Source organism: Physella acuta, unplaced genomic scaffold (assembly GCF_028476545.2).
Source record: "Physella acuta isolate Inbredline_101_S28 unplaced genomic scaffold, ASM2847654v3 ptg000738l, whole genome shotgun sequence".
Classification (NCBI taxonomy): domain Eukaryota; kingdom Metazoa; phylum Mollusca; class Gastropoda; family Physidae; genus Physella; species Physella acuta.
Genome location: NW_026732256.1, coordinates 1,373,341 through 1,400,931, shown reverse-complemented (window position 1 = coordinate 1,400,931; position 27,591 = coordinate 1,373,341). Strand labels below are relative to the sequence as shown.

At 29.9% G+C, this 27,591-nt stretch overlaps 1 protein-coding gene across 1 annotated transcript in view; it reads left to right on the top strand.

Annotated features, from left to right (window-relative positions):
* Positions 1–24,270, top strand: part of LOC131950156 (uncharacterized) — a 32,941-nt gene extending 8,671 nt beyond the window's left edge. Inside the window, exons 5-23 of the mRNA XM_059312205.1 lie at positions 14,215–14,394; positions 15,173–15,241; positions 15,418–15,651; positions 15,797–15,853; positions 16,906–16,987; positions 17,728–17,771; positions 18,181–18,254; positions 18,826–18,850; positions 19,094–19,170; positions 19,865–19,907; positions 20,054–20,130; positions 20,224–20,263; positions 20,538–20,596; positions 20,870–20,897; positions 21,168–21,220; positions 21,570–21,606; positions 21,691–21,734; positions 22,143–22,191; positions 23,267–24,270. Of these exons, the coding sequence (XP_059168188.1) occupies positions 14,215–14,394; positions 15,173–15,241; positions 15,418–15,651; positions 15,797–15,853; positions 16,906–16,987; positions 17,728–17,771; positions 18,181–18,254; positions 18,826–18,850; positions 19,094–19,170; positions 19,865–19,907; positions 20,054–20,130; positions 20,224–20,263; positions 20,538–20,596; positions 20,870–20,897; positions 21,168–21,220; positions 21,570–21,606; positions 21,691–21,734; positions 22,143–22,191; positions 23,267–23,550 (1,556 nt within the window). The 3' untranslated portion in view covers positions 23,551–24,270. The remainder of the gene's footprint in view (positions 1–14,214; positions 14,395–15,172; positions 15,242–15,417; positions 15,652–15,796; positions 15,854–16,905; positions 16,988–17,727; positions 17,772–18,180; positions 18,255–18,825; positions 18,851–19,093; positions 19,171–19,864; positions 19,908–20,053; positions 20,131–20,223; positions 20,264–20,537; positions 20,597–20,869; positions 20,898–21,167; positions 21,221–21,569; positions 21,607–21,690; positions 21,735–22,142; positions 22,192–23,266) is intronic.
* Positions 24,271–27,591: the final 3,321 nt, after the last annotated feature.

Sequence of the window (27,591 nt, the reverse complement as noted above, 5' to 3'; positions counted from 1 at the left end):
CACCGAAGAGCCTGAAGCAAATTATCCACTTTTACCAGAAAGTTCTAATAGCATTGAGCAACCGGTAAACATTTTATTTCTTAAACTCAAATAAATTATTATGCTTTAACAAAATACATTACATAAATTTGAACAATGATTTTTAACTGAATTTAAAATAATGTTATAAGGTACAACTTCCTTTTCAAAATAAAATGGTCAGTTTCAAATTACAAAGAACAAAATGAAATTTCAAACGTAAACTCATCAAACGATTCACATTCTTAAATCAATGCTTTACCTTAGAAACATTTCCCCTAATGTTATTCTATACACTCGTTAATATATTAATTTAGAGAACAAATATGTGATTGCAATGCATACATTTAAAAAAAAATTTAGACGAGTATTTGGTGTAATATGAACAAATTTTGTATTTAATATGGTTTTTCTTCTTATACAGAAATTTGTTCCTAAAACACAATGCAATGTTGTTTCAAACGATTCCCTTTCAAAGTCATCAAACAAGACGTCAGTAATCGTAAAATTCGCCGCAGAAGGGCCCCACGGTTCTGTCCGATTAAGAGAAGCAGAAGTCTCACTCGATGCAAGTATACTTCTGCTAAAACAGGATCTTGTAGACCTTTACAACATACCAGCACAGGTACAGTTGTGGTATCTAAAGAATAAGTTAATGGAGGATGATGCGTTATTAAGGGATTATGATATCTCGGAAAGTGATACGATTTTAATGAAGGCTAAACAGCCGACGGTAAAGAGAGAGAGAGGGAGAAAGAAAGAGTAACACATTATAATCGCGTATAAAACTATTTTAAATACGATAAAGATTTAAGATTTACTAGATAAACAACATTTCCTTGTGGTTTTTACTTTCTCGTATATACGAAGTATAGAGAAAGTATTGTAATCGTGCACCAAAATCACTTGAAATTTTAACTATTTTCAACGTATTATACCTCAGTCCTTCATCACATCCGAAGTATAGAGGACTTATTTTAATCGGGCAAAAATTATCAATCAAGATTTATCAAAATTAATAGGTTTTATGCGTAATCCAGTCTGAAAAACTGGGCTTTGCAATTCTGTCCGTATGTCTGTGTGTTTGTCTGTCTCTGTGTGTGTCCGTGTGTAAACACGATAACTTGAGTACAGCTAGGTTGATGAAATTTCATATATAAGTATTTTATCAAAATCGTAGATCCATATCAACTTTTGAGCGATTTCCGATAACCGGAAGTGGTACTTTTTGTACTTTAAATTTTTCAAAAGCCTATAACTTGTGTACTATTTCATATACATAAATGAAATTTCACATATAAGTAAAAGATCTAATACTCTACCTTTTGAGTAATTTCCGTTGACCGGAAGTAGTAATTTGCGCTACTTCCAATTTCTCAAAAACTAATGTACATTTTTAAAGTACTAATAATATTGCGCACTATTGTGCACTTTTTCATTTGGCGTTCACTTGGTGTGCAATTCTTTTGTCTACGAGATTTTATTTTATTTTTAAAACTTTAAGTATTTAAAATGGATTAAAAATCATGTCTATAGCCCGAGTTCCCATCCCCTGTTGTTTTATATAAGAATATTCGAGAAAGTTTAGGGGAGATCACTCCCGGTTTATTTATGTAAAACTACTGTAAATAAGCTTGGACTAAAAAAATTTTTGTAAATTAATTTATTTGTAAATCAAGTTATCGGAGAATCAATTAAACGCGTGTAGTCAGTTCTATTCCGGGCTGATATTACAATAATAGATTTTAGTATTCTATGAGGCGGATGAAGAACATAAATTGCAATTACAGAAATAGTTCTTTATAGAAGTCGTAATTTTTTTTTTAAATTAATATTTAAAAAAAATGTATAACTTATAAGATATGTGACATATTATATTCATTAGATTTTTTTAAAATATTAGCGTTTTATATACGCATTGTCACTTTTTAAGCTAGACACCACAGACAGTTTTCTTTTTATTAAATATTTTCAAGGCGTTTCATAAATTCATACGTATTTAATATGTTGCGATATAGACAAATTGGTATATAGCCGATTAAAGCAGTTATGGTTGCCGAGGAAACCACAGAAACACAAGTATTCGCCTCCCCACCCCACTTTTACTATAACACAAATTAATTAGACGTTTATTTTAGTGTCATTATTATAAAGTATCTATGACATCATTATTATTGTGTATTTTTTCGGCATTGAATTTTTAATTGTATGTTCACTCTAGACACAATGACATCCTTTTATTGTGAGTACAAATTTTAGGTTTTAGTAATGTACATATTTCTTTTCGTTTTGAAAATGTTTTTATATGTTCTATGTGGTTCACTCTGCATTTTAAAAATCTCCATGTGTTTTTTCTAGAGCATTTCAGACAGACAGAATAGTGAATATATATATATATATATATATATATATATATATATATATATATATATTTATATATATATATATATATATATATATATATATATAGGCCTATAGACAAACGTTTATACTTAATGGGTTTCAAATAGGTGTGAAAACTTATACAATGGTACACGTTTCACCGCTAAATTGTTCTTATATAAGGAGATAAAACTGTATTATTAATTTTATATTTTAATTTCTCCAGTTTTGTATTTAAAAAAAACACATAATAACAACATTTGGATAAAAGGAGAAAAAAAAATATTCTACACAATTTTAAAGTAGGTGTGAAAATTTAATCATCTCTAATAACTGATATTTAAGGAGGCCACTAAGTCGACTTTATTTTAATTGCTTTTTTTAATGGTGGCCTTGTTATTAGTAAACTAATTTTTGTTCAGAAATGTTTTTCTTATCATGCACATGTTCCGGCATCAAACATAATTGAATCCGTACCCCTATGATAAAAGTAACATCTTTTTGTACATTAAGATGGCCTACTGATTTCTCCACCTGTTCCTTTTCCAGATATTTATCCCCAACTCTCTATTTCCTTAATCCGGGCATTGACGGGTAGACATATATTCTGCCCCTTAAACACACAGATAACCGTCCTTTAAAAATATGTTTTTCACCAAGGCCAGTGCAGTGCCTGGCCGGTACGACTTTTAATTATATAAAGCAACCCAAACCTGTAATTGCATATAATGGTGAGAGCTTTAAAACACATGACTGTGTTATATGTGGTGTATAACTAACAGAAACTAATATGATGTTACAATATGTAAGTTAAGTTTATCATAGAATAAAAATAATATACATTGTATCGTACGTGTAGTATAGAAAATACATTGCAGTATAGTTGTTTATAATTTCCTGTGTCTGAAATTAAACATTATGATATCCAACAAGTATACCACGTGTTATTCGCAGCATAACCAACAACAACATAAAATATGCTCGCTCAATAGGGCTGAACAAAATCCACTTTTAAATCCCGCAAAATCTATTATAAATTTTAGGCAAAAGAGCTCTGGCCGATTCTTTTAATTTGAAGAGTTCTCAACCAACAATGTTAAAATACAAATAATCATTGACTAGCATGCAATTAAAATTAGGAAGTTAGTGTGTTCCGTTAGACCCATTGCCCGTAGCTGAAGAAAACAAATGCTAGGTAGACAAAGAGCTCATTGCCTCGAGTCAAAGTTTATCAATATTGTTAAGAAAATATTCTGAATAACTAAAACGCAAAAGTATGTAGCCTAAATATTTGAACTAGCTTTAGTGTATACCCTACAAATAATTTTGGCTGTCAATACGAAATTCGTAAACAAATTCGTCTTCTCTCAGATGATAAAGTGTAGTTTACAATAAGTTTGAAACATTAAAAAAATTACGGTATCATCAGTGTGGAATGAGCTTATCAAAAGTTTCCTGACTGTTCTAATAACAACGTCATCAGCTAAAGTACTATCATCTATAAATTACAAGTATCACAGATACAAGATTTTAAATAACACTTTTCTCATTCGTGATGTTGGTCTAAGTTTCTGTCACTAATTTCAATAAAGGGGAGAAGGAGGATGGCGGTTTTATTCTTCAAAAAATACAATAATAGAAATGTGACATAGTATTTACTTTGTTTAGCAAAAATCTTTTAGTAGTAAACATTACGATGATTTATGGAAAGGTCAACGTTGCTTTTAGGTTGCATTTTTTATATCCCCTTACGAAAGGGAAGCAATTAACTTATTTTTTTATGAAGACTTCCCGGTGAGTGGAGTGTGGGAGGGGAGTGTGGGATGGGAGTGTGGGAGAGGAGTGTGGGAGAGGAGTGTGGGAGGGGAGTGTGGGATGGGAGTGTGGGATGGGAGTGTGGGATGGGAGTGTGGGAGGGGAGTGTGGGATGGGAGTGTGGGAGGGGAGTGTCGGAGAGGAGTGTGAATGGCTTACTTTTGACGTCACTTGACAGACGGCGTTCTAGTAAGGTGACCATGTTTTTCCATGAAAACAAAAAACCGGAGTGACGTAATTTATGGATGATATTTGATTTAATGTCTGGGGGTGGGTAGATAATGCTACACTTAATGCAAAACACAAGTCTTAGCAAGACTACTGAATATCTCAACACACATAAATATCACAAATAGAGGGTAACTGTTAAGCAATAATACAACAGAAACACCACACACAATCAGGGGAGGCTACAAGTAACTTACTCAACAATAATTACAAAGCTCTAGCACACACAAAAGCGCATACTGCTTAAACATACATACGTGAATGGAACCGTTAGCAGATACTAAAGTAACTCAAAAAAAGTATTGACTTTTGTTTCCATTTTCATATTTGTATTTAATTATCTTTCGCCCCTTACACAAATGGAAAATTAAACTGAATTTGGTAGCCATCATTTACTAAATTATTATTGTAAACCTTTTTGATGATGAAAGAAGTCATCTGTCAAAAACCAAGTAGGCCTACTTTGAACTTAGCCTCGAAGCTTAAATAGTGCAAGCTTCTTGTTACTGTATTATTTAACCAAAATCATGTGCAAGAACACCCGCATATCATAGGAAATCATAATATTTATATGGCTGTATATGGCTGTATTCAAGCAACTTCAACTAGTTATAAGATGGCAGTGTGGTCTGGTGGTAGAGCACACGTCTGCTGACACAAAAGTCTCGACTTCGAGTGCAAAGCACGCCCCTGTTTCCACTTGGCTCTGATGAGTAGCAACATAACTCACTTACGGGGAAACAAAGTCGGCTGGGCATAGTGCTGATCACATTATTCCCTCGTAAGCCGAGGTCATCGAAACAGATAACCTCTATTTCATACGACCCATGTGTCTTGGACACGAACGAAAAAAGATGATAACGGCTATAAAATCTGTTCAAATGGGCTGTAGATTGCACAGTTGTAGAAAATGTGTATCCCTTCCCATTGTAAGGACGCTTTATTATGTAGGCCTATGTATCTACGAGCAACTATTAACACATCGTTTCAAACCTACAGTCCAACGGGAATTCCAGGTATTAACCTATTTCTCATATCGGGAAAAGTATACATATTTTCAAGTACAGTGATTTTCCAAAAGAAAGAAAAAATTCCACAGATGTTATTTTAAGTTCTCAAACTATATATAAAGAAACGGGTTATCGATTAAAGTATATGATTTTGTATTTTCTGTTTTGTGTAGCACCTTTCTCCCCTCACCCCGCCCTTACTATCTTATTATTTTAACTAGATAATTCAGTATTCTGAAAGTACATTGCACGTTTCGACTTGGTGACACCTACTACACGGTGTCACCTGATGCCTACCACACCCCCGCCCCGTCTTGTGACGCCACTGCATCTAGAAGCTAATCATTCTATAGAATACCTTGACAAAATAATATAATTAAAAGTATTCGTCTTATTTCGAGCTTGGCCTGAAAATGACAAACTTTCCATATTGTTTTGCTAATTGTACTATAATCTAACTCATGGGTTCCCAAACTGGGGGAGGGGGGCGTGACCCCTAGGGGGGTTTCGAAGGGCTTTCTTGTGGGTAGCCAACTGGTAGACTGAACCCTAGAAATAAAAAAACAAACAATGAAACACAAAATTAGTAAAAATATCATATGAAGTCGTTTTACCTCACAAAATCAGAGAAAATCTCATCTAACCCTGTAGGTTGAAGATGTTGAATTTAATTATTGGGGATCCAGTACAGTAAAATGCAACAAATTTATATGTCTAACTATACTATTCAGCGGCATATAACAGACATGTCTTTAGATGTTAAAGAACAATATTTTAATAAAAATCAAACTGTCACTATTATTTGCTTGTATAGTTGAATAATCAACAGACTTAAGTTCGTTTTCGCAGTTGCTTGTTTTTGTAAAATATATTTATTCAGATGAAGAGTTGCTTTTTTATGAAGATATCATGGAGAAAATAAATACTGTTTTTGAAACTGGATTATCAAAATGGAAAAACTGCTGTGTTGAAGCTACTTAATAACATAGCAATATCACACATGATGTAAAACAGTTATCAAGAATAATCTATATATATAATTCTCTTCTGGGAGACGCTAGAAAGCAAGCTGTAAGCGCTCTCCCTACCACCCCCACCCCTACATGGTCTGGTGAGCTTTGGTTCACGCTAAATGTTTACATAACAATCGTAGAGCTGGGTTTAGTGACGACTATAAGGGGCAGATAATTTAGTTTGAAACGATTTTAAACTTAGGGGAGGTAACTAAGAGGAGTTTACCTTCACGGGGGGGGGGGGGTTGGGGAAAGGAGGGGGGGGGGTTATCGTCCTTAACGAGCTACTGATTGTGTTTTAAAGCAAATATTTTCAGTGGCAGCATTGGTACTGTCGAATTCACAAATTATGAATTACTGAAAAGTAGAATAGAAAACAATTAATAGCGGCGTATGATACGCCGCGGGTCGGCTCGTTGTAATTAAAGTTCTAATAGAACATTTTAATTTAGTGCTTATTAATTTACTTACTAATTTCAATTATGTAAAAGGGGGTCGCCTCTCAAAAAAAAATTGGAATCATCGATCTTACTGTAATAACGGGAATTTTTTAAATGACCCATAATGCAGAAAATGTAATAATAACTAGACGCTGTAAAAGGAAAAATCCGATTTTTTTTGTTATTCATATGACGTGTACTATATAATTATATGTGTCGTTACTAACATTTGTACATCATACATTCATCGTCCAACGACCCACTTTCTTAAAACATCAGGCTTGTATGTTAAAACTCTTATGTATTTTAACAAATTATGTATACTATTAATAACAGTGTCATTTCTCTGTAATAATAAAGCTATTAATTAATATATTATACAGATCTTTCCTAATGGTTCCTAGAAAATATGAACAAAAAAATCAGAGCAATACTTCGAGAATCTGTACATTTTAAACTGAATAGCTTTGTTCATTATTATTTTAGAGTAAACTGTTATTGTAATTATGATTCTGCTTAGGGACTTACTCAGTTTTTAAATAAATTTTGATATGTACACACCTTGTAGATTTACTTAATTAGAATCTGTAAACATATCTTACGATACGACGGAGTATTCTAATTCTAATATTTTATTGAATCAAGAGAAGGGTAGTGTGACTACTTCATTAATACTAAAATTTCTATAATATTAAATTGAAAGCAGTATTTACCATTAATGTTTCAAGACAGCAACTACAGTTGTGTGAATGAACATTTAGGCAAAATACTCAAAGCTTTCATCATTATAAGCTGCATTTAATTATTTAAATCTTAATGTGCTGTTTTATAGAGATATCAATTAGACATCTGTATGATAAGAGGTAATAAGTAAAACTTGCAATCAACTTATTTTAATGCAGGAATATATTACATTTCACAAACCATGGTCGATAATTCCCGTAACATAAAAAAAAATCCGCGAATTTTTGTGTATAATATGATTATGGCTGTAAATAAAAATCTCAAATTACTTTAAGAAATTTTCTTTAGCACAAAATTGATGTAAAAATTATTAAAACATTACAAACATACATATTAGTAAAGCAATATATTATTAATATATTTTTTTTTATGAAGCCTAAATTTAAAGCAATTAATCAAGGTGTTCTCGTAAAAGTATTTTGAATTCTAGTCTCTAGATTGAAAATTTTTAAAAATAATTAACTATTAAAGCATCGTCATATTTAGACTCTTTTTATAATTTTACACAACACTGCTTGTTTTTCTTTTGTCTTGAATTTATACTTTTTCTAGTGAAACACACTATGTTGACTATCTATACAATATGGTTAAAACTTATTCAAGTATCCATTGGGGACATGTAAAATACATACAACTTCACAACGAGTTTATTCTACTTTCCCTAGCGGCATGTAGTTATTTCAAGTTGTGAACTAGTTGTTTATAAAATAATTGTGTTTGCTGTTGATTTCATATCATTGATATTTCTCACAGCAACGGTATACACATTTTAAAAAAAAATATACAAGATTAAAAAGGAGACAGTTCTATACGGTTGTTTCAGCTAAGTCCGATGGATTAAACTCTGGATAATCAATAAAATATGTAATTATTACTTTAGGAACACGTATTTGGACTGTTGTTAATGGCTCTGCTCCTTCTCCGTGCTCGGGAATATTATTCTCAATACTGGGATTGCTGTTTTTTATTCCGGCTAAGTTACATTCACTTGAGCTAGTCGTAATCTGGTCGTATGGGTTTTCGTCGGGGTCGCTGTTGTCTACGACGTCGATGTAGGAGTGCGTGTCACCTTCTTGTGTTGCTGATGTGGACTTGTCGCTGTTTGTTGGCTCAATGTATATGTTGTCACTTTGTTTGGCTGTGTAATGTAGGAACGTAAATTAATATGTGAAATTCGCCCTATTTTATCCAGCTTTTACTATATCGGGGACGGAGTGGTCCAGCGGTGGAGAGCTGGACTGCTAACCTGTAAGTCTCGAGATCGAATCCGGGTTCAAGTCTGTAGACCGTCCCTGAGTCCACCCAGCTTTGATGGGTATCTAACTCAGGTTATAGAAAGTAAATGCGGCTAGACATAGTGCTGACCATACTATCTCTTCATTTGCTGAGTTCACAGAAACAAGTGAACTCTACTTCACTTGCCCTATAGACCGTCAGGTTTGAAAGAGAAATTTACGTTACTACTTTACTTATTTTCTCACTCTACTTTTGTGCTAACAGTTTCTCTTTTTATCATTATCATTGAGGTATATTGGAGTATGCTACTATTCAATATACCAATATGCTAGAATTCAAATTCCTATCTCGCAGCACGTATTCTGAATGTTGAAATGGTTGTTGTCAAACATGTGATTATCTGGTTAGAAAGCGGCATATTTTAATAGAGCACTTAATCAAGTTTAACTAAGATTTTTAAAAATATAATTAAACAAAAGTGCCATCTTATTAGAAAAGGACATTTTTTTAAATTTATTTTCTTTATATTAACCAATTGTTAGTATTCATTTAGAGAAAAATGTTAGTATATGTACCTATGTCGTACCTGAAATATAAATGTGTTACTTATCAACTGTTATACACTAAGTTTTGTAAATACCTTTAAGTCTTGTCAATGCTATTGTAATGATCATGCCGGTTATGATGACCCCACCACCGACAGAGAGGCCAATTTCAAAGTAATATGAAGAACCCGTACTAGCTGTTGAAAGTCACACACATCTATATATGTTTATACATATTACTTATTTCTTCATATTTAATTAATAAATAACAAAAATATTGTGCTTTATTAAGACAAGCGAATTAACAACTTTAAAAGTATTGTAATATATAAAAGTATTACTTATGTTATGCGATGGCTCACTGCGGTTGAATTCTGGAATAATGAAATAACATTTATACATTTTCAAAATACGGGCGTTTTTTTTAAAAGGGAATAACGTTTTGATTGATTTTATTGCGTTTATTTCAATAATTTTCGGAAAACATAAATTAGGATAAAATGGATACTGATTTAAATAAAGCTTCTGAAGCCATTATTTGTTCGTTTCTTAAGTGCTGAATTTCCCTATTCAATTTTTAAAACGACAACTACCCAACTTTGTATCTCATAGTTGAAAAAGGAATATGCCACTTTGTCTCATGGGAGGAACCCATTGAACAAGTGATGACCTTTGACACCAGAGCCCTTAGCTGTAGTCATCATCATATTTACAGCATTTGTCATCCTATCTTTAACCTACATTAATTTCACGAAGCAAACTGTCACGGATATTGTACTTAGAAATATTCGCTTGTTCAAATACCGGGTTTAACAACGTTAGATAAGATGATTGGTTTCTTACTCATCGCAATTTATACTTCCTATCAATAACGTTCAAATGTACTAGACGTAATTATTATATAATTGCACACATTAATTAGTACAATGAATGTTAACATATTAGCGTTTAAAGTTGCTGAAAATAAAAGGGTTGATTGGATATCTCTTTTATCAAACGGTTTTATTTTTCTATCCTTAGTTTATGTTATTGTATGAGTTATAACAGGGGCGTAGCGAAGGGGGGGGGGGAGGGCGGGGGTGCGGACCGCACCGGGTGACACCATTTAGGGGGGGGGGGGTGACACCAAGGCAAAAAATAGCAAAATATATACAGAAAAATGATAATTCCACTTTAATAAGTGGTTAATAAGAGTATTAAATAGTCTTTTAAGAGCAAAGTTGATAAATCCCGACAACGGTGGAAGGGGGGGGGGGACACCATTAAGTGCCGCACCGGGTGACACCCGAACTCGCTACGCAACTGAGTTATAATATGAAACGTGTTAATCATAAACTTTGTATATTTTATTTTTAATCTTTTTTGCTCACTCATCTGTGTAACATCGTAGGGACAACGAGGTTTACCAAACCTGTACTAATCAATCTAAACTAAGTTAAGCTAATTAAATAGATAAAAGAATAACAAAGAATAATCAAATAAAAGTTGTAACCCTTATAACGACATAGAAAAAAAACCCAAATATGTATCATAAGCATGATAAAAGTTTACAAAATTATAGATAAGTGTATTAGTTTAACGTTTGAGAATTGAACGCACATGTGTCTTTTCAGTAGATCTATTAGTAATTTAAAACTTCCCGTAAACATACCATTCAACACCCCGGTAGATTCACAATTGTAACCGTTTTTTTTAATAAATTTGAATTTGAATTTGAATAAATTTGAATAACATCACTATCCAAGTAACTTTTGTACAAAAAAGGCCCTCTACCTTTATTTTCACACCTTGTATTCACACATTTGACCCAGGGAAAAATGTACAACTAATGGGAAACTCATTAACTTAACAAACCAGTGATTTTAAATTTAAAAAAGGATATCAAAACTATTCCCCACTTAATACTAATAATACCCACTAACCGAAAAAAATATGCAAATGATACACACGCAACCCGCGTCTTTTATTTTTTTAAAATCTGCTTGAAAAATAACGTAAAACAAAGGGAATTAGGAACATGTGTGAGAACTGTACAGAACAATTGCGAGCTATTAATACAGCAACTACCGGCGACTCAGGGGAGACAATACTATAAATGACATCAATAATTTTTAAAATTCGTGTTAAATTAAAAATAATACAGGCACTTAATTAAAGTGGTACTTGTAAGTACCGTAAGTAGATAAAGGGTTAAGTAATTATTTCTACTCACTACACACTTTCAAGAGACCATTTGTATTGCTGGGAACTGTCTCTAACATAGTATTTTCATTGACCGGAGCTGTCTCTACAGCTAACTCCAAAATGTATTCATCTATTTCTCTGCATTTGCAATTATAGTAGTCGTCAAGGCATTTTCCATATCTTATTCGAAGAAAGCATATCTGTTGATATCATTAATTGCTTAGTATTACGTAAATATAATTATGCTTTTAATTTTTAAATGTGCCTAAACTATACCAAAACTAATTGCTAATACAAACTGCGAAAAATAATATTATTTAAAAAATATTAACAGTTAAATTTGTTTGAATTTTTTTTCTGGCAATTTAAATAAATAATATACACATTTTCTGATCAATTACCTAAAATATAGATGTTGACGTTATGTTGTATAGGCAATAAAACGTAGTTAAAATACTTCTTTACAGTTAGCTCTGATTGCTCAGAATTATTTTCAGTTCCTCTGGTTTTGAGTCGAATTTGACTTATGTTTTTGTACGCACTTGTAACATTCACTACTACTGTTAAACTGTAGTTGGCTGAAACATTATTGCAGGGAATCACGTTTCGTATCATAACATCGTCCACATAAGAAGCTGGGGAAACATAAAAAGGTATAAATGTACATTACTTTTAGTATTTTCATTACATACGACCTATGCTACTAAAGAAATCATGTATTAACAACTTTAAACTTGTAACAAGTGTCTTATCCACTTCAGTAAATTTCAAATATATATATAGTAGTAAAGAAAACTTGCCATATGCCATCGCTAATACCATTAATGCAAATCTCACGATATATGTCAGTAGATAATGCTGCATATTTCTCAATGTTAATCTTTACTAGATAAAGTAAACCAAAACAAAGAAGTATAGCAGTTGAAATCCAGATGTAATGATCTTATAGAATACAATGAGAGCAGGAAATGGACAATTTAATGTGACTGAAAGTACTTGATCTAAGTTCATTGCTAAACGGGGTTAAAAATGTATTTAAAAACATAGCGGTAAATTAATCTCAATTCGTCATTATTTTATTAGATACACTGACATTTTGCTGACTTATGCATTTATCACATATCAAACACAAGAACGCACACTCAGACACACACACACACACATAGACACACATACACACAGACAGACAGACACACACAAAGAGAGGGAGACAAAAGATGTAGAGCGAAAGGTTGCTAACCTGAAATTCTCGAGTTCGAATCTGCGTCCAAAAAAAAATAGGAAAGGCGATTGTACAAAGTGCTAAAACACCATTACTTCATATAATATATAAGCAGAGGTCAAGATCTTTACTTTATCGTACATTGATTGAAAGTCTCAAGAGGATTCATTATTTTACTTTTACTTTTTAAATAGGTTTCTAGCCTATATAAATATATTCACACACACATATATATATATATATATATATATATATATATATATATATATATATATATATATATATATATATATATATATATATATATATATATATATATGTACAAATAGAAAAAAACTAAAGGACTTTGCTATAAGATATATTTTCAATATTTTTTTATTTTATTTTAAGGACAGCATGGGTAAAGTGAATTTGTATGTGGTTAACTTCATGATAAGTAGTTGTGTACTACACTATGTTTTTGGTAAGTAGCCCTGGTTATTATCACATAAAACCCTACACCATAAAATTGTAAATCTAATGATGTTTAATGTTTTTACAGAGAAAATAGAGGAAATCTATTGCACACAATTGGCCTCACCCAGTGGCCTTGAAATCAAATGTACCAGCCACCCTTTATTCCCAAAAAGTGCATGCCACTTCAGCATTAGCTACAAGCAAGTAAGTCCCTTTTAATAATCAAAAACTTTGGATAATTTAAAAAGTCAAAATCACCTACTTATAAATGAGAGAACTTCATATATATATATATATATATATATATATATATATATATATATATATATATATATATATATATATATATATATATATATATATATATATATATATATACATATATATATATATACATACATATATATATATATATATATATATATATATATATATATATATATATATATATATATATATATATATATATATATATATATATATATATATATATATATATATATTCACACAAATTAATTAATTATTTCTTTTACACCAATCCAGGTAGTTTTAAACCAAAGGGCTGTTCATTATAATCATTCAATTACAAATACTGATCCCATCTACTACACAACTGAATGTTCACTGTCAGTGCCTCAACATCTGTTAAAGCCTGGTGTGCTCAAATACAGAATAACAATGTTTCCAAATATCACGACTACCAGTGCAACATTTTTAATAAATGAATTACAAAAAACTGCTGAAGGCACAATCAACACAGGTTATTTTTAAAATTAGTTTGATTTATTTGTTAAATATGTGTATTTAAATATATTTAAACTAACTTAATAATTAAATAGCCTACTTTTGTTACTATTCTTGATCACTTTTAGTAGTAAAACAGATTATGATGTATTATTTATGCTTACATCTTTTACACAGAATTCCCAAGTATTAAAATGGTAGCATGCCCAGATTTAATTGAAGAAGGGAATATTTTCAACTGCACATGTGAAAGAAATGACACAAGTGATATCCGAACACTTGTCTATTGGTATAGTTCAAAAACTACCAATGAAAAATTTACAATTTTGTCAGAAACAGCAATAGAAAATGCATCAGGTAATTTTTAAAACAAATGATTTTTTATTCAATTTTCAAAGTTGACCTTTGTTAGCAATAATCAAAAATTCAATTGAATAATTATGTTTACTGATAAAAAAGCTTAGCTTTCATGAGAAAAATGCATTCAGATTTAGTTAATAAACTGCTGACTATTTTAGTAGTTTAAATACATAAATTGAAGTAATTTAATTTTTTTTTTAAAATAAGAAGCATATTTATTTTAAATACCTTAGCCATAGTTAAAACATTGTAGATAGCAAACTATGCCAGACATGGAATACTGATAAAATGATATGAAAAAAATGATCTGGAAAATTTAGTTATTTTATATTAACAGTTTTAAGTTAACATAATAGTAGATAAAGATTGTTTATATAACTAAAAGAGACAATGTTTTGGTATAATGTTATTAAATTTTGCAGATGATTTACACGTTGAGTGACATTGACTGATTTGCATATTTAAATTCCCGTCAATTATGATTGTTTATTTCAGATATGAATTGTTGATAATTGGTCAAGAGCCATTTTTAAACAAAATTATTGTTTTGTTGAGTTAGATTTAAAAATGTCCACCACTAAGAATGCAAAACTTATTTTTCTGTCAAGGGTAACAATTTAATTTGAGAAAACATTTGATCTCTATGAATAAATAGGACTTATTATTAATATTCTATTTTTCTCAAAATCACTTAAAATTCAAATATGTATTGTCTCTGAGAAATAAGTATAGGTCTCTTTATATTAAACATTTTTAATGTTTTTATTTTAAATAGATTTTGTCTGCAATGCAGTTAGTGGATTAGGATGGACATCAAATATAAATTACAGTCCTACAATTAAAAGTAAGAGAGTTGTAAATGCTACTTTATACTAATTCTTTAAGCTATTTTCTATCTTTTAACTATCAATATTGTTTTAGTTTAGTTCACAATAGTAAAATGTTATTACATTTTAAGATAAAATAATACATCAAGCTATATTTAATTATCTTTTTTTTCCAATTTTTTTCTAACTGTAGAAAAGAAATCCAGTAATATGTTAACGTGCTCCAGTAACAAGCCTTACAACTGCTCTAATGAATGCTATGGTGATGATGAATTTTGTCTCAAAGATGCAGTTTACTCTTGCATTTCTCCACTCAGTGTCATTCACCTCCATGAATGGTGTCGTACAATTAATGTGTCAGATACTAGTCCTAGAGAATCCAAGAGCTGTCATAAAATTTGTCTATTCCTTCAAGGAAAAACTAAAGGTACTCTTTTTTATTAGAAACATCTATAGTGCTAACAAATACGTTTTTTTTTCTATTTAAGATAATTTAAAAACAAATCTTTTTATATTATTGTAAAAAAATTTTTTTTGTAAATTGAACCTGCAATGCTAATTATTTTCTTCAGATAAAAACAATGATAATCTTGAGATTAAAATTGGAATAAGCACGTCGTCTTTATTAAGTAAGTAGCATATTTATTATACAAATATTTATTTTAATCAATATTATGTCTAACATAGTATTATGTTTAAAACAAATCAATTTCTAAATTGATTTCATTATTTGAACTCAGTCTTATAAAAAAATACAATAATCAGTCATAAGTGCTAAGCAACTTAACTCTTTCTATACCAGAGGCGTTTCCACCTCCTGACCTCATTATTTCCGTGACCCTATTTATTTTTACACAGCCCTCACCTATGTTAACAATTATAGATCCTATGTTTTATTAACCAGATGTATGTATTATACATCAAAATGATCAGAAATGAAATTTCTATAGTAGTAATTAAAGATAATTGTGAGTTATAAGCGAGCAAAAACGTGGGGCGCCGTGATTTTCTTACAGTTTCTAATACTGTTGACTCTCTACAAGCTCCCTAATAAAAGTCAATAGTATTATCTAATCAATAGTAATATAACTTTTACTTCGGCGCCCCACGTTTTTCATCGCTTATAGTAGAGTGATCGCTTGCATTATTGTGATGTAGGGCCTATAGCATTTATTTTCTACTTTTTAGTTCAATCAGAAAACGTGGGTTTTTTAAAACTTTTTTAATGATTATTATTTACATGTTAAATGACTTGTTAAAGAAACAAAACACTAGCGGTGTCGAGCCATACCTTGCAGCTCGCGGGCCTACGGTGAAGCTGGCCCAAGCTGCATCTCGCGGCATTAATGAATGATAAGATGTTACATATACAAAAGCAGTAGTACACACATTTACACAAACATAGTCATACAAAATCTGTAGTTAACCTTTGTCAAAGAAACTTGCTATCTACATACATTTACCATTTATCTACCTAAGTTTATATTTTGTAAATATTTTTAAAAATAATTAAAGAAATAATTTCCAAAACTTTTCTTAATTTGTTTAATCAGTTATTTAAACCTACTTAGTAAATAAATTGATATTAGTTTGAACAAAATATAAACATAATTCTGATTTATTATGTATATTTTGTTAAAAAAATAAATTACTTATTAACATTATTTATATAATTATTAAGTTGCAGGTATACTAATCATCTTATTGGTAATATATCGAAAGCCCTTACTGCAACTGCTGAAAGGAGCAAATTATGAAAATAGGTACATCTATTTAAAAATTTATAAAGTTGAAAAGTTTTTATGCAGTTTTCACCCCTGAACTACTGTTAAATTCCAAATAAACAAATAAAATTACCTCTTGCAAAAACAAATGGGCTGACCTATCTGTTTCTCTTATCTTGTATCATCAAAGGATAGTTGTTCTGATCCATTCCCAGCCACTTTTGCTTTCCCACCTATCAAATCAGGGTGAACTGGTCTTTCCCAGAGCAAATGTCTTTATTAACTATACTCATTAGTTTGTATTCACATTTCTACTTCATATAACACTCACCAACCAACAGTGTTACTTTAGTTAATTCTAATTTATTTTGACTTACAGGGTAAACTAAGTTAACTATCTGACTTCCATGGCTTATTATGATTAGTTTTTAATATGTTACTCACAGATCTTGATGCCATATAATCCACATATTTTTATTCTCACTATAAATTTGTTTATCTATATCTATATAAATTTCCATTGCTATAAATCTGTTCATTAACTAAACATTAGACTCAACATAAGAAAAAATACACTGATTGTGGTTTTTGATTCTGTAGCTTTAACATAATCAGATGATCTTCTTGTTGTCAAGTTCAAAAACATAAGTTTTGTAACATAAAACAATACATTAAAAATGTTGTATTAATCAAATTATGACTTTGTCAAAAGAAAAAAAACTATTTGCCTTAAATACCTGCTCCTTTGCTCAATATAACTACGTTTTGCTTTTTTTCAGAAATTTAAATCAAGATGCAGTTCAGCACAATAATCATTTGCGAGGTAAATATATTTTTCTAATGTGATAATAATTAAAAATACATTTATTTTTAGATCTTTATACTACAAAAAAATTCACTTCAGTTTGTAAGGATATTAATTTTATATAAAAGCTGCAAATAATAAATTGTAACTATTTTATATATGGTGTTTTGTTAATTAGTTTCTTCTATTTTTTAATTAATAAAGAATCCAACCTCATAATTTACATTAGGGCCTGTGTTTGACATTCTGTTAATATAAAGTTTTTTTAATACTAATTCAAAATTATTTTCTTGGCAGCTCCAAAATATATTAGATGCAATCTTAGAGATCTTAATTATATTTACTGACTTCGTAACAAGGACTTTTGAATTTCAAATCCACTATTTGGAAATTTGAATTCACATTTTATTCTGCTTTGTTAATTTAGAGTTCCGACTAATAGAAGAAGACCAGCAAGCAGTTATTCCACTTTTAGATCTTCCTAATGAGCATCAGGCAATGGTAAATATTTTTTGTTATTAACAATTACAATTAGTATTTATATATGAATATATATGTATATTTATGTATGCAATATATATATATATATATATATATATATATATATATATATATATATATATATATATATATATATATATATATATATATATATATATATATTTATATATATATATATATATATGTATATATATATATATATATATATATATATATATATATATATATATATATATATATATATATATATATATATATATATATATATATATATATATATATATAGTGCAAGGGTATCTGTAGTTTGTTTTTTCTTTATTAATTAAATCAATATAGTCTTTAAAGGAAATTGCTGTATTATTATCAAAGGGTAGGCTGTAAGTTAGACACTTAAAGTATAAAGTAACAGTTTACAAATAATATGATAATATTTTGCAACTTTAGTTTTCTTTGATGAATAAAACTGTTCACATTAAAAGAATGTCATCAATTTTGTTTTTGATAATCCATGCTTGCTAAGGATGATTCATGTAATAGTTAGGCAATAATTATTATTCTCTTTTGCATACAGGAATCATCTGGTACATTGCCACAAGGTATTACAATCATACTTAATTTAATTTTGAAAAAAAATTTGTTTGTTAGTATTTCTTACACTATTGCAAAAATAAATAGTAACTGTTTAGAATCTAAACTCTGGTATGTTGTTTTTTTTGCTAGCAAAAAATCAAACTTTAAATAAAATATTAAATGCACACAGAAAAAAAAAATATTTACACTGTCCTAAATAACGTTTTCAGTATTATACTCATATAATTGCATTTTTTTTATTTATATAGGCCCTACAAGAATCTTACAAGAGGTAGAGGTAGATGAACAAAATAGAACACACTGCACCAGTGATGATCAACTTAATGTAAATTTTTAAAATTTTGTTTCATTTTAGATTATTAGCATAAGAGAGGTACCCATTTTCATAAGATCAAATATAATTAATAGATTACACTTTATATATTACAGTTTATTTTTTGAATCAATGAAGTAATATGATTCAGAACATTATTATTCTTGTTTATAAGGACAAATGAAAAATGCAAACAAAATGCAGAAAGAAGATATTTTGTTAAATGATAAGAATTTTTTTTCACTGAAGGGTTTAGGGTTTTACTATAATTTGTGTTTCAAAAACTTTCAGCATTAAAATATGTCTTGCAAATTATAAAGAACAACAAGGGGAAATTATTTTTAAAACAACTAGAAAAAAAAACGAAATTAAAAAAAAAAGGTTTTATATAATCATGCACTTAAAATTTTAAAACAAAATGATTTTCATTAAAGTGTTGTCAAGATAAAACCATACAGTCTGTTAGAGGAAATTGTAATTTTGCTTGCAGTTTTTAAGACGGAAGGGTGACAAAATAAAAAAAACAAGTTTAATAAAAAAAAATTAAAAAATACCTCCAAATCAATTTTTATTAATGTCATATTTAATATTGTATATTACTTTAATGAAAGGACTTGTGACTACAATGCATACCTTTGAGTAATGTTTACAGATTCACTTTCTGTGTATATATATATATATTAATAAGCTTTTTTCTTTTACATAGCAATCAAACAGGTTTACACAGCATGACAATATACATCAAGAAGGTATTGAATACTTTTAAAAATTGATTGCAATCTATATTAATAAATATTGAGTATTTATAATAGTTGCTATACACATTCCTTGTAAACATGTAAGTTTTTGTGATTTATTTATTTTTTCTATTATTTCTTATTTATTGAATATGTAGGGAATACATATTTGTCAGATGCCACAGAAGAAACTTATTTAATGAAGCCGTGTTTCAGTATGGAGGATGAAGTATTGGTAACATTTTATTTTTAAATATGTTAACTTAATTTAGAATTAAAGTTTCTGGTTCATTAAAGCAATAGTAAAAATTCTTTCTTTTTCTTAAAGGATTTGAGGGAATCACACCAAAGTATTACTGTTTCATCAGGTATTTAAATCATAAATTTTTTAAAGTAGACCATTTCTCTTATTGACTACAAATTATTTAATTTAGCTTGATATTGTTTATACTGTATTTCTATATACAAAAATATGCATTACAATTCTCAGTAGCAAATGTAGCCTCTATATTATTTTTTAAAATGGTTAACTACACAAAAAAAATGCAAAATGAACTAAAACTATGTATATTTAGGGTTTATAGGTAACCGCTTTCCACGGCTGATTTTATTTTTATCCTCATTTTTAAACTTGTCATTTAGAAGGGACAAATGAAATAGAACCAAGCACACAATATCGCTCAAACGATTATCAACAACAGGTAACTATATTTTAATAAAACATTTAAAATTAAAATAAATAAGTAATTGTGTGTGTGTGTGTGTGTATGTGTGCGTGTGTGTGTGTTGTGTGTGCCAACGGGCTTGCAGGCCTGTGTGTCCATGTATGTGTGCATGTATGTGTGTATATATATATATATATATATATATATATATATATATATATATATATATATATATATATATATATATATATATATATATGCTAATGATATTGTAAGATGAGTTATAAATATGCATTGTTTTGTACCCAGGTAACAACAGATGAAACAGAGGTAGCAGGTACTTGAAAATCACATTTTTCTAATTTTTAAAAAGTTTTTTTTTCATAGCATTACTTTTATTATTGTAAATATTATTATGTAGCCACACTGAAGTATCTTAACATAGATAATAACATTTTAACTCAACAGTAAATTATCTGCAAAATATGTTCATTTAAATATTTAGAAAAAAAATAAAAACACTATTCAGAAATGCAGTATTTTCAGTTGTATTAAAAAAAAACAATTTAACCTTATTTTATTTTATTTTAATGTTAAATTTGCTTAGGCTTGGCAAATACCTTAGAAGAGGATGTTACAGATGATACAAATATAATTCAGGTAATAAACATCGATTATGAACAGGTACAAAATTTGCTATATAAAATTTAAAAAACTGAACATAAGAGGCATGGTTATTTTCCTAATATTAAAATAAATTGAATCAGGGATATAGCAAAATTTTAAATACTTAAGCTAACACATGGCTTAATAAAGCAATAAAATTAGGAAAGTTATTATTCTTACAGGCATTTATGTTTGGTAAAGATAGTGCCAAGTGTTATGTTGAGAATATCATGAAGAGTTTTTCTTTCTGTATTTTATTATGTTTTGTGTGTAGTTGTAGAAACATGAAGGGAACTGGTTATTAAATAGACTATCAATTAAATACTATTATTATTTTACACAGGATTTCACTTTTCAAACAGATGTTATACCACAAGAAGGTAATTCAATTATAAGCATTTTAGTCCTACTTTACAACTATTTATTTCTTACCTTTTTATAAATAAATATACTTTCCATTACAGAATGCTATGAAAGAGAGAAAAATCCCAGTAATGAAGGTGTTCAGGTATGATGTAATCTAATGTATTTCACTAAGGAACAATTTTTATATGCAACAATGTGTTATATAATTATAGATATTGTGTTTTTACAGCTAAGTTTTTAAGCAGATTATGAATCAGCAATGATGCTATCAATGCTTGGGTTATTACTCAGACAAATAATCAAAATCTACAGAGTAGTAATCTAAGATAAATTACTTCGAATTAGAATCGAGCATTGATGTGCTTTTTCTCTTGAACAAATTTTTTCTTACAATATGTAAAAAAGAATATTACTTTGGCTTTTTCTGACATTTCTTAGTTTAAAAGCCATTTCAAAATATTAATCATTTAGGATAATACATTTTTAATTGATAGCAATATTTTAATTCTATATAATGCATTATTAATGCATACCTTTTATCTTATTTTAGTATCAGACAGATGTAAGAAATGTTACTTTAGAGGATAGTCTATCAGCAGGTATAAAATAACTTCCTTTTAAATAAAGTTTGTCAGATTTATCAAAAAGAACTGGGCTAAACATTGGAAGTAAACTAAATACTAATTCAATTTAACTTATTATTAGTTTTTAATGCCAATATTTTTACAAAGAAAAAGTGTAAAGCTATTTGGATGATAGCTAGTCTTGAGAAAAATAAACCGGAAGTGATCTCACCTAAACTTTCTCGAATATTCTTATATAAAACAACAGGGGATGGGAACTCGGGCTATAGACATGATTTTTAATCCATTTTAAATACTTAAAGTTTTAAAAATAGAATAAAATCTCGTAGACAAAATAATTGCACACCGAGTGAACGCCAAATAAAAAAGTGCATACTTGTGCGCAATATTATTAGTACTTTAAAAATTTACATTAGTTTTTTGAGAAATCGGAAGTAGCGTAAATTACTACTTCCGATCAACGGAAATTACTCAAAATTTAACAGAAGGTGGAAAATTAGATCTTTTACTCAACTGTGAAATTTCATTTATCTATCTGAAATAGTACTCAAGTTATAGGCTTTTGAAAAATTCAAAGTAGAAAAAGTACCACTTCCGTTTATAGGAAATTGCTCAAAAGTTAATACGGATCTACGATTTTGATAAAATACTTATATATGAAATTTCATCAACCTAGCTGTAACGGTACTCAAGTAATCGTGTTTACACACAGACAGACACACAGACATACGGACAGAATTGCAAAGCCCAGTTTTTCAGAATGGATTACGCATAAAACCTCTTAATTTTGATAAATCTGGATTGATAATTTTGCCCGATTAAAATAAGTCCTCTATACTTCGGATGTGATGAAGGACTGAGGTGTAATACGGTGAAAATTGTTAAAATTTCAAGAGATTTTTTGCACGATTACAATACTTTCTCTATACTTCGTATATACGAGAAAGTAAAAATCAAAATTGGCAACAATTTGAGTTATTGTCTATTAAGCAACATTTAAAAATTAACATAGAAAAATATATTAACAACAATCAGATACTTTTCAAATATCATGTTATTATTTAATGTATGTATTATTTATTTTTTTCAGAAAATAATTCAAGTAGTTCTCAGCCAAAACTGCCTATTGCAACAAAAGATGAACTGGTTATTACTTTCCATAAGTTAAAACACTATGGAGCGTCTGTTAAAGTGCTATTGCCCCTTTCCATATTTACACCCATAAGCCAGCTGAAAGAAAACAACAAAGATGCTTTACACATTGTGGCAGGATATCAGCAATGGGAATTTGCTGGAACTGTACTGGCAGATGATAGGTGCTTAAAAGATTACAATATTAAGTATGGAGACAACATCACAATTAAATTAATATAATTGTCAGAATATTCATTTTCATATGTTGCTACATTGTAGAAGAAAGTTTAATTTGTGTAAGGTTACAAAGGGTGCAATAAGGAAAATCAAAGTGCATTACAAACTGTTTGTAGTAGTTTACTGTTTTTGGTAATTGTACTATCAACATACAATAAAAGGGCTAATATAATATTTAAAGCATACGTTACATATTTTTAAAAAATATAACATTTTTGTATAAAATGTTTAAGGCATGGTGCACTAATTTAAAATTAACTGAGTAAAATAACTATTATATTTTTTCCACATCATACTTAGTTTATATTTGTATTTTCAACTCTGTAGTTATTTTTTACAATCTTAATTTTTTATTTAAGTGCTAGCATAGTCTAGAGGAAGAATGCAGTATACACCTTAAATAATAATCACGAGTTCAGTACCTAGATTCGATATTGTATAGTGCTCTGAATAAGCTACTGCTTACATGGACAAACTGCTTGTTAGAATCACGTGAACCCTAGCAGCTGTTTACGTGGGTGTATAAATAGTTTTTTGCTCTATCTGTATTTAAAAATGGTGGTTTCTCAAAGTGAGCGAGAATTGGAGATATGTTGTTTAATAATGTAAATGTGTAAATGTATTATTCATAGTTGATTAATTTTTTTCATTGTTATATTTATGTACATTATACTCATATTTGTAAATAAGGTAATGTAAATTAAAGAGTTTTATGACATAACATTTTTTTTGCGATTTCTTAAAATTCTTTTTTTTTCCATTGAGTTGTAATTGCAAGCCGAGCGTTCAGAGTATTTTTTTTTTTAATTTCGCAGGTTGCATTCTCAAAATAGGTATCAATAATAGATAATCTACTACTTATAAATTAATAGGCTATATTATATTTTAAATTACGATATATTTTGGACTGCGGTAAGAAAAAGAAGCAGTGTTTATAGTTTATTTCCTTTGAGATTTGCCAACCTCTGAATGAAAATGCTTAAAATGCTTAAACTGCACATTGGGTTTAGTAGAGTCAACAATGCTCAAGTAAAGTACATAGCCTTGGAACTCAGAGCTTGAACCCAGGTTTTTTTTTGTCATGGATCGAAATTGTCAGGTGAAATTAACCTAACAATTTCTCTGAACCTTGACACGTGCGTCTGGATCCAATGGCAAGCATTTTATATTTGACTTAATTAGAGTTTTAATCATTCATGTGCTGAATTAAGTTCTGAATGGAATTTATTTCTAAAAGAATGTGTTATTATATTGATTTTTGCATACTTAATTAAAGCATAGATCGAAGTGAATTTAGTTACGTACATTTTTAATAGCCCAAATATATATTTGAAATTTTAAGTGCAGTCAGGAATGTTGAGCATTTTTTCCACACAAAAATATAAAAAAAATGACAAAACAAGAATAAACTGTAAAATTTATTTACTAATAACATGGCAATCATTGTAACAATCATTTTTGTAAATCTCTCATACACACACAACAATAAACTATATTTTTAGTATATTTTTGTTTGATTTTATATGGGAACATATATTAGACTTTTCTTCTGACTGTACCAAACACGACAAAAAGTGCCGACATGTCATGCTCTCTTATTCCTTAGTGACTTCTATTCTGTGTTCTTCTTTCTGTGTGGCAACAGTTGTTGGACTGTTTTTGCTGGAAGCTTCCAATAGCAATAACATTGAGCATCTGTAACAAACTGCACCAAAGCTCAAGCAGCGACACTGCCTTGTATCAGTGTTGTTATGAATGTTGAAACGTTTCATGTAGGTCCTATATAAGAGGCCTACCCTCCTTCTTTGCTTTTCTTCTTCTTCTTCGTTCTTAATGTTTAGTGTTGGAACTGATCGAGCCTTAACTGCCAGATAGTTTGAACTCGAGACTTTTTTTTTTCGAATTTATCAACCATGAGCTTTTGCCAAATCGACCACGCCTCCATCACAATTAAGGATACATGTCAAATTGTTATGCACCATTTAGGTCACTTACTCAGATTTCAGTCTGCTTTTCTTTTTAAATTTGCTTCCATAGCCTTTGTCCAACCAAGAATAAACTACAAGGCAGCCCTAGGATTCGAACTCGAGACTTTTTGGCTTACGCATACAATCGAATCACCAATTAATTAAAATCATTCAAATTTACAGATTTAAAATAAAAGTTAGACTTATGTATATATATAAACATATATACATATATATACATATATATATATACATATATATATACATATATATATATATATATATATATATATATATATATACATATTGTATTGACTTCTTCAATATTCAGGTATTTATACAGTTTTTAAAATTGTCTTTGTATCATATTAATCTTTACACGAATACTCAGGAGTACCGTAGGGCACACGATCATTTATTTTAGGATTTCTAGTCACAAATAAATTTATAAGGCAATGGCGTGGCAGATCGTAAACCTCCTGTCCTGTCCAATATTGGAAATTATGACATAATTTCATGTCAGTACTTGCTGCACCACTGGATAAGCTTTTAAGTTGGAGGGTAGGCAACGGTTTCGGCGTGGTCGAGTCGGTAAAGCTCATGGTTGGCTGATGTGTGAGGTCTTTTTAGATTATTTTTTGAAGTTTCTTAGTGACAGTATGTGACATTGGGGAGTGGGGGGGGGGGGGGGGAATCAAAATTGTCAAACAAGCATGACGTTATTTATAAATGACCCCGGAACCTACAGTTATCCACGGACAACGGGTGGTCAAGTATACGACTATAATTACAAGGTACTGCCGATACATACTTTAAAAATTTAGATAGTAAGAACACAGCAAATGCACGCAATTGCAAAGTATAGAGAGTTGCACATTATGTTGCAAAGAATAAAATGAAAGAGATGACTTTAGATTCCCGCTCGTCCACCTTGTAAGGGTGTCCCTTACAATATTTATAGCATTTAAGAAAATACAATTTCATATTGCGGTCTTAAGTTTTGAACATCATTATCAGCTTGTAGGTGAAGAGTAAAATTTTCTAATACAAAATGAGGGGTATATATGTAGGGTTGTGATAATTGTAATTGTAAAGATCAAACTATGGTTAAATAGTAAAATGCGGCCTAATTTTTATTAGTTTGGAGGATAGGGAAAAAGGGAGATATTGTTACAGAGGCGATAGATTGCTCGGCTCTGCTACTTTTCGCGTTGTACTGAGAAAGGTGTTGCTTCTACTGTTATTTATTTTGCAGAGAAAAGGGGGTGTAGCTTAGCTTGGTGTAAATGTGTTTGGTTTGGTTATTTCCCTTTGTCAAGCCACAACTCTATCACCCCGTGTTCCCTGAAGCCAGACTTAACATACTTAAGTGTATACTAAATAAAATAAGCATTTGTTACGTAATCACTTATGTGTGACCGGAAAGTACCAATTGACTTAATTAAGGGGGACAGTTGTTTTGTCCACGGAGAGCGGATGTATTCTACCCTGGGGTCTTTCCGCCAACAAAGCGAGAGGCCAGTTAGCTACGAATGTGTTTTATAGCCCTTTCATCAGTAGATGGGTCATCTTCTTTGATCATGTGTCCTCCAACGTATGTCAAAGTTTTGTTTTATGATCGGCAAGCCCACCCAAATTGTCTATCGAACCTTAGTTTTAATCTACAAATATTATATATCTAATAGTTGCAATTTTAATAAGTCCAATGTAATTGGACAAACTTTTTTTTTCACATTTATTATGTGTACAAAATAAGCCATAAATTTAAATAAATATTAAAATCGATTAAAATCTTCCTAAATGATATATATATTTGGTCAGAGATACTTTGTTGCCATTTGTCCATGGTATAATTTGCCTTGGTAACTTTTGTTAATGAAATATTTTGCGCTTGAGATTATTTGTCCCTGGGCATAGAGCTGACCACGCTATCCCCTGGCCATCCGAGATCATTGAAACAGATGAGCCCTACAACATCTGCCATACGATTCTTGGGCAGGATAGGGAAAAGATGATGCTTGTAATCTCAGTTGTCCAGTTGTCTCCCCTAGATGTGTTGCTGTCCCCAGCTATCGAG